General features: G+C 45.2%; 1 protein-coding gene and 2 pseudogenes across 3 annotated transcripts in view; all 3 read right to left on the bottom strand.

The window, feature by feature from the left end:
* Positions 1-11,743, bottom strand: part of PRKRIP1 (PRKR interacting protein 1) — a 38,214-nt gene extending 26,471 nt beyond the window's left edge. For 2 of the 3 annotated variants that reach the window (XM_086374389.1, XM_086374388.1), the window contains exons 1-3: positions 1,938-2,100; positions 1,274-1,352; positions 350-450 (exon numbers count right to left, since the gene is read on the bottom strand). In XM_086374389.1, coding sequence (XP_086230515.1) covers positions 350-450; positions 1,274-1,352; positions 1,938-2,063 — 306 coding nt within the window. In that variant the 5' untranslated portion in view covers positions 2,064-2,100. Of the gene's footprint in view, positions 1-349; positions 451-1,273; positions 1,353-1,937; positions 2,101-11,631 lie in introns of those variants that run through there. The other variant, XM_086374390.1, reaches the window with a different exon arrangement.
* Positions 11,744-14,438: 2,695 nt separating this feature from the next.
* Positions 14,439-14,931, bottom strand: LOC147344930 (small nuclear ribonucleoprotein Sm D1 pseudogene; annotated as a pseudogene).
* Positions 14,932-15,673: 742 nt separating this feature from the next.
* Positions 15,674-15,771, bottom strand: LOC147344929 (U6 spliceosomal RNA; annotated as a pseudogene).
* Positions 15,772-19,428: the final 3,657 nt, after the last annotated feature.

Raw genomic sequence — 19,428 nt, 5'->3', positions numbered from 1 at the left:
TACAGACATTCAGCCAAAAGGAGAGAAAATTATAGAGAAATAATAACTCCAGTGATGTGAGAGCCTGCCTCCTATTCCATGGCAAATGGCCTGGCGGGGACAGGGGACCCCGCTGGGCTCTCTACCACCTGGCAGACGCACTCCCCTCACTCACTTCCTAGTGGGAGCGCCCTGCTGTGCTGGGCCTGACCTAGAAGTAACCTGGACTCTACCTTCCATCTGTTTCTCGTGCTGACTTCAGAAGGCAGCCCTCACTCAAGCCACACCCAGATGTATCTACTCTTCAATTGCTTATTCTCCTCAGGTTTCAGTACACATCGCCTAAACCCCAGCCTCCTGGCTCACTAACCTTCTCAGCCATGGCATCCATGTAGTCCTGGCGCTGGTACTCTCTCCGGCGCAGATGCCTGTACACGTGGAATTCTCCGCTGCCAGCCCCAGCGCTTGAACCTAGAGCCAGGACAGTCCAGAGCTCTTGATGAGATCCAGTTACCAATACAGGCTACCCTTAATCAAAGTGGACCAAAGACAGATACCAGAAGTGATGGAAAGGATCAAGCTTGCCCTATTCCCCACTGTATCCCAGAACCTAGCACAGTGGCTGGCATACTGTAGGTAGCATTAAATACTTGTCACATGAATGCTGAATGTGAAGTCCCTAAAAATTCCACTCTCAAACAGTATTAACAGAACAAGCAGATTAAGGTTCAGAGACCAGAAACCTAAAAGAGAGTCTGTGACCTTTCCCCTCCCCAAGCAGAGGATTTCACACGATATGCTAGGATTCTACTGAGTTGAAAAGATGCCATGATCTAAAAAGAGTAAGTTTCAAATAGTATGTGTAGAACAACCGTATTTTTGTAAAAACATTTTTTCTGAAGCATGCGTGGTTTTGACTATAAAGAGGTTTCCAAGGCTGTATCAAAATGTTACAAGTAGAACCACGGAACTACAGGTGGTTCTAATTTTTTTTACACCTGCTCTTTACTCTACTTTAGAACTGTGTTAATTTACAACCCAACAAAATAAAAACTATTCCACTTTTAAAAAAACAAGATATCATTAAAAAACAAAGAAGATTCTCTAATGCCAAACCATAACCAATAATATCCCTTCATTGTAAGAGTAAAACATTGGATCAATGAACTCCCCACCCCACCCCGCCATGGGGATATAATTAACAAAAACTAGAGGTTTTATACCTACACTTTAAAAACTGTATTTACACACACACACACACACACACACACACACACACACACACAGACATTACCCATTACATCTCGGACAAATTCTGGGGGAGGTCGAGGTGCCCATTCACTCATTTTTTCTGGAATTGGAACTGCTTTATCCTGCAACATTTAAACGTGAAAGCGTTTGTTATGTATAAACCGGCTGACAAAGTGACGTCTTTTACAACCAAAATTCTTTAACTGAACTAGTGAAGTAAGGCTGCTTTGTTTCTTGGACCCAAAGCTGAGTTTATTTTCTCCCTTCTGGCTTTACTTCATCCTGTATATTCTGTGTCCTATCACAGCCCACAGCCTTGTTAGGGCTAAACTCAACTTATCAGGGCAGAAGTCAGAACGTCAGTCATTATCTATCACTGGAGACCTCCAACCCCCAGGTCTCTCGGCCAATGCCTAACAGTTAATGCTGTTTAGAATAAATTCTTGTGCTAACCCAAGGACTCTATCTTTCCAGTCTAAGGCTTCCCTTCACACGAAGTTAAAGAGTCTTCAAGCACGGGAAGCCAGTCCGCAGCAGAAAGCTCACTGTCTCCGGCTCGCCTATTCCTTCCCAAGGTCTGACCCTGGGCTTTGGCTCCTGAGTTCCCGCGTTCAGAGACGGGGGAAGAGGGCCCGCGAGCTCCCAGAGACGCTGGAAGGGAAGGGGTTTGGGACTCGGGAGGGCCGTCAGCCCGCGCCCCGTCTCACCGGGTTCTTCATGAGCCGTTCCAACTTGAGCTTCTGCTCCTCCGCGGCATTCTTGGGGATGATGAGCGCCTGCGGCTCCTTCTTGGGCCTCGGCGGCCTCACAGAAGAGGCCGCCGAGCTCGCCATGACAGCTGCCTTCCCAGGCGGGCGGCGGCGCGCGTGTGTGACGACAGAGTCGCGCGCCAGTGACGCAACCGCAGTCTCCTAGGTGGGCGCGGCCGGAGCGGAGTTGCCCGCAGGCTGCTGAATATTCATAAGCTCGAGGCCCGGGTGGGTTATTTTGATTAAAGCGGCTTGATTTCTTTTCCCTGTTTCTGAGCAGATCAGCGCAGCGAACGCCCACGTTCCTGGGGGAGAGGTGGCCCTGTGTGCTCTGGCCCCCCCGACCTCTGCAGTCCCGGCGCGAGTTGTGGCTTCGCCCACCACCCTGCTAACTCTCTCGACACCCCCCACCCCCTCACCCGGGCCTTTGTTCCTTGGGTCTGGTCCACTCCCTCTGCCTTTGCTGACGATCTGTTTAAGACAGCACCGACGTCAATGTGGGCTCCCGGAGGACTGGGGCCCTATCTCTTTTGCCCGCCTCGAATCACTCTGCGCCTGGCACCCAGCAGATACACCTCGGTCGCGTGAACGGGCCTTTCCTACGAGAAAGAGGAGCGCTGCCCCTTGCATCTGGGAGCTGGCCTGGCACTCACAGCTAGACCTTGGGATTCTCCTGTTGGACATAGACAATTTCCTAAACACCACTGTCGTGCAAAGCCATTCTAGGGCCATGATGTCGCAAGGCATAAAGAAGACTGCTCCGTAATCACGTTTAAAGTCGGATGAAAACAAGAATATCGTTGGAACAAGAAAAAGACCAAACGTTTCCCCCATTCTGACTAATATGAGTAACCGCTGCTTCTTTATCCTGTTAGACTTTAAATATTTAAGGCTTTCAATCATAAAATTGTCCCTGATTCCTAACATCTATTCCAGAGTAAAAGCCCATTTACTCAAATCCTCCCCCAAATCACTTAACCCAGGCCCAAATTCCATACTAAGCCTTTTTAACCACCTCCCCACCCTTCTTTTTGGCCATTAGTGCAGCTTGCAGGCTCTTAGTTCCCTGACCAAGGATTAAACTCTAGTGTGGAGTCCCAACCACGGGACCGCCAGGGAATCCCCTAAACACTGTCTTACTGAGGTAAATGCGGTCTTCCTTCTCAAACTGAGGCGATAAACCCAATTTGTTCAACTACAGGTGTGTTCCTCGTTGTTTAGTTGCTAAGTCATGCCTGACTCTGCAACCCCATGGATTGTAGCCCTCCAGGCTCCTCTGTCCATGGGATTCTCCAGGCAAAAATACTGAAGTGGGTTGCCATGCCCTCCCTTCAGGGGATCTTCCCAACGCAGGGATCAAACTAGCACCTCTTACATCTCTTACACTGGCTCTAGGGTTCTTTACCACTAGTACCACCTGGGAAGCCCTGCACCCTGCTTAGTGTGGTTTAAATGCTACCTCCTCTAGGAAGCCTTCTCTGATTGCCCCGACCCAGCCTCCTCCTCCAGGCAGTCAGTTGCTCCCTTCTTGGTGCTCCCCCTGCTCTGAGTCCCGATGGCTGGCATGTGGCAGTCACAGGGTGTCCTCACCATCTGTCTACCTAGAAGTCTGGGGAGAGGGTTGTGCCAGAAACCCAGCATCTAATTCTGGCTTAGAGTGGTGCTTTTAGAATGCTTGCAGAACACAGGAATGAGGGAGAGAGGAAGGAAAGGAGTCTGAAAAAGTAAAGAATGAATGAATATGCAATTGAGATAACCTAGTGATGGATGGATGAGTGAATGAGGAAGTTAGTGAGTATGAGAAAGAATGAATGAACACTCAGTAAAGAAATGGATCCTCCATGAATGAAAGCGCACACCACAGTAGATGAACAGACAGTTACAGAGCTAAGAGGGCAGCCATGTCCCTGATACCCCAGCTCAGGGTCTGGCCCAGAGCTGGTGCTTGGCAGACAGCTGCTGGCTGGAAGTTAAATGAATGAAATAAATGAATGGACAAAGGTGGGAGAGAGAGCGTTAAGGCATGTAGGTAATAGCAACCTCAATGCCTAAGCCTAGTGTTTTGACATGTTTGTCATCCTGATAAGGACTGAGAGGGCCTAGAGGGGCAAGAGACCAACTCAGGATCACCCAGACTCAAACCCAGCTTGGCTGGCCCCCATGAGAGCCTGAGTCACCTCATGAGTCACGGAGAGATGGACCAAGGCTCCTCAGCAGACCCTGGTGGGGCCCTCCGGTTGGCACCCTCCTAATGCTGAAGCCGGATTTGAGGTCTGCTCTGTGGGAGGAAAGAGTGCCCATCCTCACTCCTCACCAGCTGTCCAAGAGTGGACTCAGCCTCTCAGTGACACCCTCTGTCTGCCACCAGAGGGCAACAAAGCTTTACCCAGCCCCACAAGCTCCCGGGACCCCTGAGGCACCAGAACCGGGCCCAGAGAGGTGGAATAACTTGCCCAAGCTTGCAGTAAATGATGGAGCTGGGATAATCACAATGAATCTGACCTCAAAGCCAAAGTTCTTAATTATTATTATGCCATAAAGCCACAACGTAACCCAATTCGTTTGTTTAAAATTCTTTATGCAATGGGTCCTGCTTCCTCCCTGCAGCCTGCCTCATCTCTCCCTTCTCTGTTGCCTAAGGCCCCCAAAGAACCCAGACAAGATTCTTTGGCACCCAGACAAGATTCTTGGGTTCCTCCTTTAGCCTCATTCCATGCACACAGGTCACCACCCAGGGGCAGGGCAGACCTATGCAGAGAACAGAAGTTCAGGTGCAATCAGAGCACAGTGAGATAGGGAGGCTCGGACATCTCCTCCCTTACTGGGGCTCTCAGTAGCAGCTGAGCTTGCATGAGCTTTTCTTGGAAGTTTTCCACTGTGTGCTGATGCATATGGGCTTCCCAGCTGGTGCTAGTGCTAAAGCACCCGCCTGCCAATGCAGGAAATCTAAGAGACAAGGGTTTGATCCCTGGGTCGGGAAGATCCCCTGGAGGAGGGCATGGCAACCCACTCCAGTATTCTTGCTGGGAGAATCCCATGGACAGAGGACCCTGGCAGGCTACAGTCCGTGAGGTTGCAAAGAGTCAGACACGACTGAAGCAACTGTGCACGCGTGCACCCACATACAGCTTGGGTCAACTAACACTCTCTATATTGCATCCATGTTTCTTGAAGCTGCAGCGGAGTGGGAAAGGGCCACGAGAGGGACCTGATCACTCTCCCTGCTGAATTCCTTGTGGGGACACCTCTGTCTCACTGGCAGGCAAAGATGGTCTTGGACCAGGAAAGTGACTCACTACCCTCCAGCTCCTTGGCAGCCCCAGAAAGAGCAGTAGAGCCTGTACCCTTGTCCTCAAGAACCTCCCACCCAGCTTCATGAGGAACACGGGCCATCAGTCATGAAGTCTGAATCTGCTGTTCCCTCTTCACCTCCAACGGTTGAAATGTCACCCTCCCCACCCCATGAGACATTTCAGCCTGTCTTGCAGCCACGCAGACCACAAAAGCTTGAAGCACAGAAACTTTGGTTTAAATCCTGGATCTAGGAACTTTCCTGGTGGTCCAGTGGCTAAGACTATGCTCCCAATGCAGGGGGCCTGGGTTCAATCCCTGGGTCAGGGAACTAGATCCCACGTGCCACAACCAAGGGTTTGCATACTGCAGCTAAGACCTGGTGCAGCTGAATGAAAAAAAAAAAGTAAAAATCCTGGATCTGCCATTTACAGTTTTTTGACTCTGAGTGAGTCATCAACCTCTCTGAGTTTTAATTCATCATCTCTAAAATGGGAATTATTACACTCATCTAATGGGATGAGTTAAGGGCTAATGAAGATCAAATCTGTGAACAGGACAGGAGCTGGAATCCTTGACAAGGCCAGCCACCTGGGTCCAGCACCCTGTCTCCCAGGACTCTCCAGAGCTGGCTCCACCAGCGATTTCTCCTTTTTCTGGGGTCCTCACTATCTCCTTCAGCATAAAAACATGCTCCGTCTCCCCGGAATCTACATCCTTCTGCATGCGCTCTCCTTTTCTCTATCACAAAACCGCTTTCCAAAAATTTTAGTCATGAAGATAAACAGTCTTAAGAAGACAGAATACCAAGTAGTTCCCATGTATCCATTATCTAACTTTAACAGTAATTCCCTAGTATCAACTAACACCCAATTTTTAAAATGTCTCAATTGTCTCATAATTTTTTTTAACCATTGGATTATTCTCATTAGTTCTCATGTCTTACCTTACCTACATCAGTTCTCCTTCCCCTTTTCTTCTTCATGACAATTATTTGTTGAAGAAACAGAATATTTTTTCCTATAGAATTTCTCAGTTTGGGATTGGGACCACTGCTTTTTTTAAAAGTATCTTCTCACATGTCCTTCTATAGCCTTATCATTATTATTATTTTCTTGGGGGCAGTAAACGCAGTTAGATCTAGAGACTGGATTTAAATTCAGATTCACTTTTGTTGGCTTGTTTGCCTCACAGGAGGTGCTGTGTTCTTTCCTCTGTCTGACCTGAGGGTCCCCACTGTGACTGGCTGTTCTGCTTTTAGTCAGGTTAGGATTGATTGGGGGTTAGAAGTCGGCAGTATAATCCATCCATTATGAAGTTCCCAAAACCTGACCTAATGGTTTTTTGCAGACTATAATGGGTGTTCTTGGATCCGTTATTTCATTGAGTGCTACAAAAGCAGTGAACTTCTAATTTCAGCATTCTTTATGCATTTTTAAGCCGGTATTTTTCTCCCAAGAACTTCCCTCATTGCCCATTATCCTGCATAGGAGCTGCTATTGACACCACAACCACATTTCTCTGGGCTCCCTTTGAGTTGACCATATACACTGACAGCTGCCCATCCCAAACGCCCATGTCTTTCTGCTTCTTTGGATATAGCATCAGTTGCCAAGAATCTCACCTGAGGTGGATCCCTTATGTTGTTGCCTTAGATCTTGAAGGATATGAAATAAATGACTATGATATGAGTTGTAGAGTTGGCTGGCTTTTCTTTACTGCCCTAGAAAATTTGGAAAAAGGAGAACAACAGACTCAGGGCAGCCAATGAAACCTAGCACCAAAAGACTTGCCCACATGGCAGCACCTAAAGAGATTCTCATTTCCTGTATCTGGAGGAAAGTCTACGTTGAAAAACAGACCCAGCAGGAGAGGATAGAAAGAAGGCACCAAAGTAACACTCGAAGAGATGATGGCTGAGAAATTTCTAAAATTAATGAAAGACCCGAATTCACATATTCAAGAAGCTCAGTAAATCCTTAGCAGGATAAATACCAAAACACTGTACTTCAGCATTCCAGAATCAAACTTCTGAAAGTCAAAGGTATAGAGAGAAAAATCTAAAATATCCACAGGAAAAAACATACATTAAACTCAGGGGAATAGCAATAACAATGGCTTACTTCTTAAGAGTAATTATAGAAACCGGAACAAACGGAATGATGCCTTTTAGGTGCTGAAAGGAGAAGCCCTTGCTAACCTAGCCATCTATGGCTAGTGAAAATATTCTGTAAAAACTAAGGCAAACTAAAATAGATAGCCAGTGGGAATTTGCTGTCTGACATGGAGAGCTTTACCTGGTGCTCTGTGACAACCTAGAGGGGTGGGAGGGAGTCTCAAGAGGGAGGCGATATGTGTATACCTATGGCTGACTCGTGTTGAAATATGACAGAAACCAATACAACACTGTAAAGGAATTATGTTTCAATTAAAAATAAAATATTTTAAAAAACAAAGGCAAATTTTTTTAGACAAACAAAAGCTGAGAGACTTTGTCTCCAATAGATCTGCACTAAAAGACCACCACCATGCCCCCCTCCCAAGGCAGAAGGAACATATTCCAAAGCTAGTTTGGAACTTTAGGATAGAAGGAAGAAACATGGAATGTACAAATAAATGGAGAAAATTTTAAAATTATGGAAAACAGTATGGCAATTCCTCCAACAATTAAACATAGAATCCCATCAGATCAGATCAGATCAGTTGCTCAGTCATGTCCGACTCTTTGCAACCCCATGAATCGCAGCACGCCAGACCTCCCTGTCCATCACAAACTCCCGGAGTTAATTGAGACTCATGTCCATGGAGTCAGTGATGCCATCCAGCCATTTCATCCTCTGTCGTCCCCTTCTCCTCTTGCCCCCAATCCCTCCCAGCATCAGAGTCTTTTCCAATGAGTCAACTCTTTGCATAAGGTGGCCAAAGTACTGGAGTTTCAGCTTTAGCATCATTCCTTCCAAAGAAATCCCAGGGCTGATCTCCTTCAGAATGGACTGATTGGATCTCCTTGCAGTCCAAGGGACTGTCAAGAGTCTTCTCCAACACCACAGTTCAAAAGCATCAATTCTTCGGTGCTCAGCTTTCTTCACAATCCAACTCTCACATCCATACATGACCACAGGAAAAACCATAGCCTTGACTAGATGAACCTTTGTTGGCAAAGTAATGTCTCTGCTTTTGAATATGCTATCTAGGTTGGTCATGACTTTCCTTCCAAGGAGTAAGCGTCTTTTAATTTCATGGCTGCAGTCACCATCTGTAGTGATTTTGGAGCCCAGAAAAATAAAGTCTGACACTGTTTTCACTGTTTCCCCATGTATTTCCCATGAAGTGATGGGACCGGATGCCATGATCTTCGTTTTCTGAATGTTGAGCTTTAAGCCAACTTTTTCACTCTCCTCTTTCACTTTCATCAAGAGGCTTTTGAGTTCCTCTTCACTTTCTGCCATAAGGGTGGTGTCATCTGCATATCTGAGGTTATTGATATTTCTCCCAGCAATCTTGATTCCAGCTTGTGTTTCTTCCAGTCCAGCGTTTCTCATGATGTACTCTGCATATAAGTTAAATAAACAGGGTGACAATATACAGCCTTGACGAACTCCTTTTCCTATTTGGAACCAGTCTGTTGTTCCATGTCCAGTTCTAACTGTTGCTTCCTGACCTGCATACAAATTTCTCAAGAGGCAGATCAGGTGGCCTAACAGAAGCAGAAGATATTAAGAAGAGATGGCAAGAATACACAGAAGAACTGTACAAAAAAGACCTTCACGACCCAGATAGAATCCCATATTATCCCGCAGTTCAACTTCTGGATATATACCTCAAAGCATCAAAAGCAGGGGTTGGACAGATACCTGAACATTGACACTGCATTCATAGCAGCTATTATTAACAACTTACAAAAGGTGGAAACCATCCAAATAGCTAGTGACAGACGAATGGATAAACAAAGGTGGTGTACCTGCAGTGGAATATTATTCAGCCTTAAAAAAGGAAGTTCTGACACATGCTGCAACATAGGTAAACCTTAAAGACACTATGCTAAGTGAAATAAGGCAGACACAAAAGTCAAGCATCGCATGTCTGTCTTAGCCAAAGCACTTGGAAGTCAAATTCACGGAGACATGATGGTGCTGGGCGGGTGGGGCGGGGGAGGGGATGAGGAGTTAAGTGTTTAAAAAAATTTTTTTGAAACTGATGGTGGTATTGGTTGCACAACAAATATGTATTTAATGCCACTAAAGTGTATGCTTAAAAATGGTTAAAGGAGTATATCTAATGTCTTGTATATTTTTCCATATAAAAACGTTTTAAAGACTACTAACTGTTTAGGGCAACAATAATTACAGTGTATACTGAGGTTTCTAATTCGCGTAAACAATAGAACAATGCAGAAGGCTGAGGGAAGAGGTATGAACGGAACTGTATTGTTGTCCATTTCTTACATCTTTCCTGAAGTTGCAAAATGCAGCTTAAGGTAGATTGTAATAAAGTAAAAGGCATACTGTAATCTTGAGATTAACCATTTGAGAAAAATGTATAAAAAGGTATAATTAAATGTCATAGAGGCGATAAAACAATAATAAAAACAATTCTTATTTATCCAAAAGATTAAATAAAGGAAAGAAGAACAAAAAAATCAGCTGGAACAAATGGAAAACAAGTAGCCAGATGATAGATACAATCGCTAAAAGAGATTGCCTGACTGGAGTTAAAAAAAAAAATCAACAACAAACCAATTGTATGCCTCTCAACAAGTGACACACTTCAAGCATAAGGACATAAAAAGCTGAAAACATTAAGACAAAAAAAGGTATACCCTGCAAATACCAACTCTAACAGAGCTGCTGCCGCTGCTGCCAAGTCGCTTCAGTCATGTCCGACTCTATGCGACCCCACAGACAGCAGCCCACCAGGCTCCCCTTCCCTGGAATGGTGACCCTATTAATAACAACGTAGATTGTAAGACAGAGTACTATCAGAGATACAGAGGGTCATTTCTTAATGATAAATTCAACAGAATGACATAACAAACCTAAATGGATTTGAGTCTAATAACAGAGCTTCAACGTACAGGGAGAAAAAAACTGGCAGACTAAAAGGAGAAACAGGCAAACCCACAAGCATATTTGGATGTTTTAACACTGCTGCCTTGGCAGTTAGTAAAAATAAAGAAATAAACACAGACAAAAGCATTAATGAGTATTTAGAAGATGTGAGCAATACTCTCAATTCACTTGACCTAATTGACACTTATAGAACATTCCAACCAAGAACAGCAGGATGCACATTCTTGTCAAGCGTGCACGGAACAGTCACCAAGAGAGACCTTGTACTTGGGTCATAAAACAAGTCTCAGTACATTTCAAAAGACTGAAATCATACCAGACATATTTTCTGATCACAGTGGAATTAGAGTTTAAGATGGTTTCAACTTATATCTATTGTGAAATAATTACTGCAAAATTTAATTAGCACCCATCATCTCATATGGAGACCAAATAGAGTTCCCTCGTCACTCTAAAGCACAGGACACAGCCCGAGTTCAGACTGAGTTATGACGCAACCTCACACTCACTAAGGGGTATCAAGCAAGGTTGACAGATTTGGCCAGTGAAGAAACACACCTTTTTATTTTTAATTTACTTTGGCGTGCTGTGTGCGAGGTTTGCAGCATCTCAGCTCCCTGACCAAGGGTCGAACCCATGCCTTTTGCAGTGGAAGCATGGAGCCCTAACCACTGGACAACCCGGGAATTTCCGAAACAAATCTTTTTCAATTCAGACAGTTTATCATGTACATCGAGAGCAAAAGCAAGATCAGTTAGGGTGGCAGCTTCCCATGACCCTTCAAAAGGATGACCCCAAAACAAAAGATGACGATGCAACATGAGGGGTGGGGCATCCTGACAGCCAGGAGTCAGTTCTTCGCAGTTTGATAACCTGCAGCTGTACTCTAAGACGTGCAAGGCAGAAAGCCTCCTATGTCATTAGAGCCCAGGAGGAAAGGAGAAAAAGGCCTTCCTGGAAGAGGGAGAGGAAGCCCCTCCATAAGCTCCCTAAGTTCTCATGTTCTGGGAGGATCACACCGGGTTCTGCCAAGGTTGAGGTCAGCTGTGGTTAAGTCTTGCCTACATGACCCAGGTAGAGATGCACATGATCGCCAGGGCCACGAGGAGGAACCATTTCCCTTTCAGGGTTAAGACTTCTCTTCCTTCCCCAGCTAAGGCTGGAGGCAGGAGAGAGCCTTCAGTCCAGGGAGGCGATTGTGGGTGGATTCTGTCCCCTTGCTTTCTTGTTACTGTCTTGATCCTGGTGGGGGCCGAGAGACAGGGGGGGGAAGGTGACGAGGCGGTTCCTACCTAGCTGGATGCCTCGGCGTTCTCTCAGCCTGGCCAAAGTCTAGAGAGGGCTCCTCCTGTGGGCACTTGCTTGTATGCTTCAGAGGACCAAATATTGAAGAATCTTTCTGAGGTATCTCCTGCCACGTGATCTAAAGAACCTCCAGACGTGCCGACTCCTCTGTCCTGAGGTCGCAGGCTGCTTAAAAGACGTTTTCAGACCTGAGATGGAGAACCAGTCACCCTTTCTCAGATGCAAGGGACCAAGTGGAAAGCACCATGCCCCACGTGCCTCCTTGGAAGGAACTCAGCACACCTGTAGCTCCTTTTCTCCTTCTCCCTTCTCTCAACTCTTCCACATGCTCGAACTAGGGCAGTGGATTCAGGAGACACAGAATCAGCCGATGAGCATTTATTAATCTTTCCAAAGAAGCAGCTTTTGGTTTCATTGATTTTTCTGTATTGATTTCCTCTTTGATCTTTATTATTTCCATTTTTTCCCCTGTTTACTTAATTTGCTCTGCTTTTCCTGGTTTCTTAAAACTGAAGCTGAAAAAAAAAAACCGAAGCTCAAATCATTGATTTCAGACCTTTCTTCTTTTCTAAAGACAGACATTTAGTGCTGTAAATCTCTCCTGAGGTTCTGTTAGAGCAGCTTCCCACACCTTCTAATGTTGTGCTTTTATTTTCATTCAGTTGAAAATACTCTCTAGGGCTTCCCTGGTAGTTCAGTGGTTAAGAATTAGCCTTGCAGTGCAGGGGACACCCAGTAGATCGCTGGTCTGGGAAGATCCCACATGCCTCGGGGCAGCTAAGCCTGAGCCACACAACTATTGAGCCTGAGCTCTAGAGCCTGGGAACCAGAGCTACTGAAGCCCGGGCACCCTAGAGCCCACGCTCCAGGAGAGAAGCCCACACTCCACGAGAGGAGCCAACACAATGAGAAGCCCACGCACCGCAATCAAGAGTAGCCCCTGCTCAATGGAACTAGAGAAACACCCAGCAACAAAGACCCAGCACAGCTCCAAATAGCTAACTAAATAATTATAAAGAAAAAGCAATCTCTAATTTCCTTTTTGACTTATCCTTTGATGTATTTAGGAGTGTGTGATTTAACTTCCAAACATGTGGGGATTTTCCAAGGATCTTTCTGTTACTGATTTCTTATTTAACTCCATGTGGTCCGTGCATATGACTTGAACCCTCTTGATTTTATTGGGACTTGCCTCATGATGTATCTTGGTGAATGGCCACTATTCACTTGAGAGACTTTGTATTCTTTTTTTATTGAGTGGAGCATTCTACACGTGTCCATGAGGTCAAGTTAGTTGATGGCGTTTTTAAGTCTTCTTATTCCTGTTGCTTTTCTGCTTATTTTTCTATCAACTATTGAGTAGTACTGAAATCTCTGACTACAATTTATGAATACCCATTTCTCCTTGTACTTCTCTTAGTTTTTGTTTTATGTATTTTGAATCTCTATTGTTAGTGTCCATAATTGTTTAGGATTGTTATGCCCTCTTGATTAACCGACCCATTTATGATTATGAAATGATCTTCTTGGTCCTTGGTAAATATTCTTTACTCTAAAATCTATTTTATATGATATTAACATAGCCACTTCAGTTACCTTTTGATTAGTGACAGCATAGCATATCATTTTCTTTCCTTTTACTTTTAACCTATTTCTGTCCCCGTTAAACAACAACTTCCCATTCTTTCCACCCCCAGGGCCTGGTGTTCCACTTTCTGTCTCTAAGCATTTGCCTATTCTAGGCACCTCATATACTTTCTGAATCTTTACTTCCTTTGAAGAGTTGGAGTATTATTCATGTTAATTCTTTAAATGTTTGGTAGAATTCACCATTGAAGCCATCTGGTTTTGGACTTTCCTTAGTCGAGGGGTTTTTGATTACTGATGCAATCTCCTTATTAGTTACAGGCCTGCTAAATGTTTCTATTTTGTCTTGTGTCACTTGAGGCAATTTCTGTATTTCAATAAACTTGTCCATTTCTCTTGGATTATTTAGTTTCTCGGCACACAGCTGTTCATGGGCTTCCCAGGTGGCACCAGTGGTAAAGAATCCACCTGCCAACGCAGGAGACACAAAAGACTTGGGTTGGTCTCTGGGTCTGGAAGATCCCCTGGAGAAGGAAATGGCACCCCACTCCAGTATTCTTGCCTAGAAAATTCCATGGACAGAGGAGTCAGGCGGGCTACAGTCCATGGGGTCCCAAAGAGTTGCACACGACTGAGTAAACAGGCATATAATTGTTCATAGTATTCTCTTCCAGTATTTTTTACAATAAAGTCAATAGTAATGTCTCCACTTTTATTTCTAATTTTAGTTTTTTTTTAGTTTCTTTTGCCAGTCTGGTTAAAGGTTTGCCAAATTTGTTGATCTTTTCAAAGAACCGACTTTTTAATTTCATTAATTTTCTCTACATTTTCCCTTCATTTTTTGCAAAATATTCTTGCTGGGTATAGAATTCTAGGTTGACAGTTTTAAAGATGTTAATCTACTGTCATTTTGCTTGCATTATTTCCAAGGAGAAAACTATTGTCCAAGGAGAAACGGGTAATATGTCTCTTTTCTCTGCTTTTAAGATTTTCTCCTTATCCCTGACTTTAAGCAACTTGAGTATGATATGTCTTGATATAATTTTCTTTTTTTTTACAGTTAAAACATTTTTTGTTATTGGCATTTGACTTAAAATGAGCTTCCACAGTTTTTAAAACAGACAAGATAATACAAAGTATTGTCAGAGTATTCACAATTTGCATTGTGTATATGTTTTCCTTTCAGCCTGTTAGTCCCATGAAGTCAGGAGTCATGTTTATTCACAACTTCTGCTTTACTGTAGGTCCCCACCTTGATGAACACTGGGTCCCTTTGCCTTCTGCTTGCATTCAACTATACTTTGAGATAGTAGTCTTGAGAGACATTATCGCCTAGGACCCCCTCTTCCTCTTCCTCTGCCTCGGCCACGTCCTCTTCCTCGGCCTCGGCCTCTTCCTGCAACAGCTTCCCTTTTCTTAGACTTCACCTTTGGTTCCACACCCACGAGTAGTGTATCCAGAGGTAAGCTGTCTGGCAGAATAAAATACCGAATGTTATTTCCTCAAATACTCAGTGTTTCTAGCTGTACAGGTTCTCTGTTCTTCAGGGTCATTTTCACTGCTTTAAGATGTGTATTCATACTGACATTTACACATGTGATTGTTCCATGGACCTGTGTTCCATTCTTTAATTCAATGGTTACAGTTTCATGACTCAATTTCATCAAAAATCTCACAAGCTTCATCCTGGTGGTGCCGTCACCCTTTCGGCCGATAGGACACGAAATCCGACCACTGAGAGCTGAGGTTGGGTGTATGAATGGCCAGAAACACTTACCCTCGGGGCTCTGACGTCAACATAATTTTCTTAATGTTTCTTGCACTTAGGGTTTTGTTGAGTTTCTTGGATCTGTAGGTTTACAGTTTGCATCAAATTTTGAAAAATTTTAGCAATGATTGCCTTAATTTTGGGGGTCCTCTTATCTCTCCCTCTCCCCTCCTCTAGGGACTCCAATTACACGTATATTTAGCTGTTTGAAATCATCCCACGTTTCACTGCTGCTCTGCTCATTTTAAAAACAGCTTATCTTAATTTTGTTTATCTTTATTGTGACTACATATAAATATTTCTCATAAAAGTTGCCACTTAAAAATGTATACGACACCATTCTTTATAGATTGGAGAAAGTAACCCTTTTTGTGAGTACATAATGAAAATAAACTGTTCTCCTTATTAGGGCAAAATGAAAACCATACACAGATTGTCACTGCGAAGTTAAAACACTTCAACTCTTTAAACAGTGGAGTTGCATCCGCTTCTAGACATAAGATCAATGTCTGACTATTGCTTTCCTTTTTTTTTTTTTTGATGTTAGCAGTTGTTGAAGCCTAATGCCTACATTTGTTTATTTGCTGGGAGTTTCAAAATAATATTCAAATTATGTCTCCTTTTTTATTTACTTATTAATTGGAATATATAAAGAGATGCTTCCAATCATCTACTACAAAATAGAAAGCTTCACACATTTGCATGTCATCCTTGCTCAGAGAATAATAATCTCTGTATTGTTGCAATTTTAGTGTATGTGCTGCCAAAGCGCCATTTTAGACAGTTTTAAGCGTACAATTCAGGGGCATTAATTACATTTACATCATTGTGCAACCATCATAGCAACTTCCAAAACATTTTCATCACCCCACACAGAAATTCTGGACCCATTAAGCAACTTTCTGCTCCCCTTTCCCCTAGTCCCGGGTAACTTCTCATCTACTTTTTGTCTCTGTGAATTTGATGGTGTTCTTTAAAGCTTCTGGGCACCACATTTTCATCTCAATTAGTTTCCAAATATGTGTCCAACTTAAACAGCTCTAAGTTGAAAATCATAACGCAAACATCGACATGAGCATAAAACCTTTAATTAGCTTTCTGTATCCAGTGCCAGACAAAGAGAATAAGGTCAGTGAGAGATCATTTTTCCAGAACCACACAAGCCTCCTCTCCCCTCTAAGAAAGACCTGGCTCCTTGGCCAGTTCTCTTCCTACCATTAGGATTCTTCATTCATGTTAAAGTAGAAACCAGGAGGTTAATTTTTGCTACGTCAACCGTCAGATCAGGCACCAGCTGAGGCCTTTTTGGATGGTGGGTATCTGATTCCTCATCACACCAACGTTTCTCTGCTCTTTCTGAACATTCTGTTTCAAAAAAGGCCATCTGTCCTCACTCTTTAGAGCACGGCTGTTCACCTGACATCCTAGGATGGTTTGTGGAGAAACCATACACTGAGCCCATGAACTTCAATGGGAATGAAATGATATCTTTGTTTTAATTAACCTCTCACTAAAAACTACATCTCTAGGCTTCCCTGGTGGCTCAGTGGTAAAGGATCTGCCTGCCAATGCAGGGGTCATGGGTTCGATGGCACATCTAAGCTAAGCCGTCTGAATCTAAACAGCTAAGCCCGTGTGCCACTATGAAGCCCGCACATCCTAGAGCCTGTCCCAAAAGAGATGCCACCACATCGACAAGCCCTCGCACGGCAACTAAAGAGCAGCCCCCACTCGCCGCAACTGGACAAGGCCCACGGGCATCAGTGAAGACCCAGCGCTGTTATAAATAAATAAATCTTAAAAAAAACATTTCCTTCATTTAAGGAGAAATCACAGCAATAGTAACAGCACCTGACATGTTCCCACCCGTAGAAACCAGTGATCCTTTCATATCATATCTTGGTTGTTGCAGAAACCTTGAAATATTGTTTATACTCAGACTACTTTGAAATTACCTTAGTCCACAGAGGCACTGCTAGAGCTTGCTATTTAAAGTGTTAATAAACAAAACACAAATAATACACATCATGAGTTAAAAAAATATTTTGATTATTTTTTGATTACATTTAATATTTCAACTGAATTTCAGTATAGTTGGTTTTCTTTGCAAGATGACATATTTTACTTTAGAGTTTTAAAAAATGTTTTGAGCCTGTGCAGGGGGTCCCTACCCTTCACCAGACTGCCAAGAGGTCTGAGGCACAGAAAAGAGATTAAGAACCCGTGGTCTTGGGGGAGCGCTGCAGAAGACTTCCTCCCTGCAGGATGGCCTTTGAGGCCAGATGCATCTTTTTAAAGGATTTTGGTTGAAGGATTGAGACTCATTACTCAGCATTTACAATGTTGCGATGTGTACCACTTGGCTGTCTCTTAATCCTAGGCAGGTAAGAACCTTTCTAGGAGATTTCCCTAGTGGTCCAGCGGCTGGGGGCTGTGTTCCCAAAGCAGGAGGTCTGGGTCCAGTCCCTGGTTGGGGAGCTAGATCCCACATGAGGCAACTAAGTGTTGGTTGGCAACTAAAGAGCCCACATGTTGCAATGAAGCTAGAGAACCCGGCTGCACAGCGAAGATCCAGGGCAACCAAATAAGATTTTTGTTTTTAAAGAATCCTTATAGGTGCCAGGAATTTTACTTCTTCTACTACAAAAGGGCTCACACTTGGCTGAGTTAGCAGTGCCCACCAGAAAAAAAAAAAAAAAAAAGATTTGAACCATCATTGGTACACCAGTTTCATTTCTGAAGGAAACTGATACCTTCAGAGCCACGAAACACCAGGCTTTCTATTTTGATGGGGGCGCGGGTGTGGACCCTCGCCCTCCTCCAGCTCACATACCGCAGTGCTATGACAGTGACCTCCTTGGAGCAGGTTCAGCCTCACGTCTGGAGACAGGACACAGGAGTTCTTGCTTCTTGGCCTGGCTGGTGGGTGGCTAAGGATGGGAAAACCCACCCCATGTGGTCGGACCTGGGCGCCCTCGCGGGGAGACCCTGCACCCTCGGTTTACCCTGGAGCCCTCTGAGACCCCGTCACCCTTGGTCAAGTGCACGTCCTGATCTAGCCTCAGTGTGGATCTGCCTCTGGGTCGAGGGCCCCCTCCGAGGAGATCGTATACACGGCAGCGGCTTGCCCCTCCACGGCTCTCAGTGCTTCAGCCTGAAGATTCTCAGGTACACCAAGTCACCCTGCTGGGGCTCATGGAGGGGCGTGCCGAGCCCCATCTCTTACCTGAAGAAGAGCTGGGGGACGGACAGTGAAGGCCTGGATGACGTGGTCCTGGGCTGGAGAGACTGACTGTCCTTCAGAGCCTCTTGGTGAAGACAGCAAGATGTCTCTTCCCTCTCTTTAGCCATGGGGTGGGGTCTCATGTTCTCCACGGCCCCTTCCAGGTGGAGCAATCCAGGCGGGTCCAGCAGGGGCCGTACTATCCTCCAAGCCTCAAGCCAGGGATCCCCTGGCCCCCGTCCCATCCTCCGCCCTCCCATCAGTCTATGGATGGTCCTTCCTCCATCACTGGTCTTCTCCCTGTCCTGGCCCAGTTTATCACCCCCCATGCATCACTGCAACCTCCCTGGCCTATTTTTGCCCCTTCCAACCCATCCTTGGGGCTTCCCCGGTAGCTCAGACATAAAGAATCGACCTGCAATGTGCAAGAGCTGGGTTCCATTCCTGGGCTGGGAAGATTCCCTGGAGAAGGGGAATGGCAACCCACTCCAGCATTCTTGCCTGGGAAATCTCATGAAGAGAAGCCTGGCGGGCTATAGTCCATGGGGTCACAAAGAGTCGGACACAATTGAGCAACTAACACTTTCACTTTGACCCATCCTCCCCTCATCCTTAGACCCCAGGCTGATGGGTCTAAAACTGACCATCTCCACTCCCATTTCAGACTGGTTCTTGTTCCCCCCAACCCTCCATTTCTGGCCTGGCACTCAAGGCTCTCTCAACCCAGCTGGTCTCATTCTCCCACTCCCTGCCCCCAGCCCCCTCCCCCCCATCACTGGGTCCTCCCACTCACCGGGCATAGCTCATCTGTCTGGCTGCCCACCCAGCTACCCCAGGCACCTGCGGGCCTGGTCAGGCACCAGGCAGGCATCTGAAATGCTTGCTGAGGAGCAAATCTTAAGGATGTCACTACAGTCTGTGCAATTGCTATGGTTTCCCCAGCTTCCCACCGAGTCTGGGCTTTCTGGCAGGACCACTTTGAGTGACAGGCCTGAAGGTCTCACCCTGGAGGTCACGCTGTGGAGAGCGCCCCTCTTTTCTCTTGACCTCTTGGTGCCAGGCCTCCATACCACACCCCTTGGAGGGCCCTGGGTGATGGCTGTCATCTCTTCCACCGTTCTCCCCTGAATCCACTTTAACCTTGGGGACACCTTAGGAATAGTGCCTGTCATCCATACCGAGTGGGCGCAGATCCTTTCCCCCTGT

The sequence above is a fragment of the Bos grunniens genome, chromosome 25, assembly GCF_055505025.1.
Source record: "Bos grunniens cultivar Pamir isolate PY7600 chromosome 25, Bosgru_T2T1.0, whole genome shotgun sequence".
NCBI lineage: Eukaryota > Metazoa > Chordata > Mammalia > Artiodactyla > Bovidae > Bos > Bos grunniens.
This window is presented reverse-complemented; position numbering and strand designations above follow the sequence as displayed.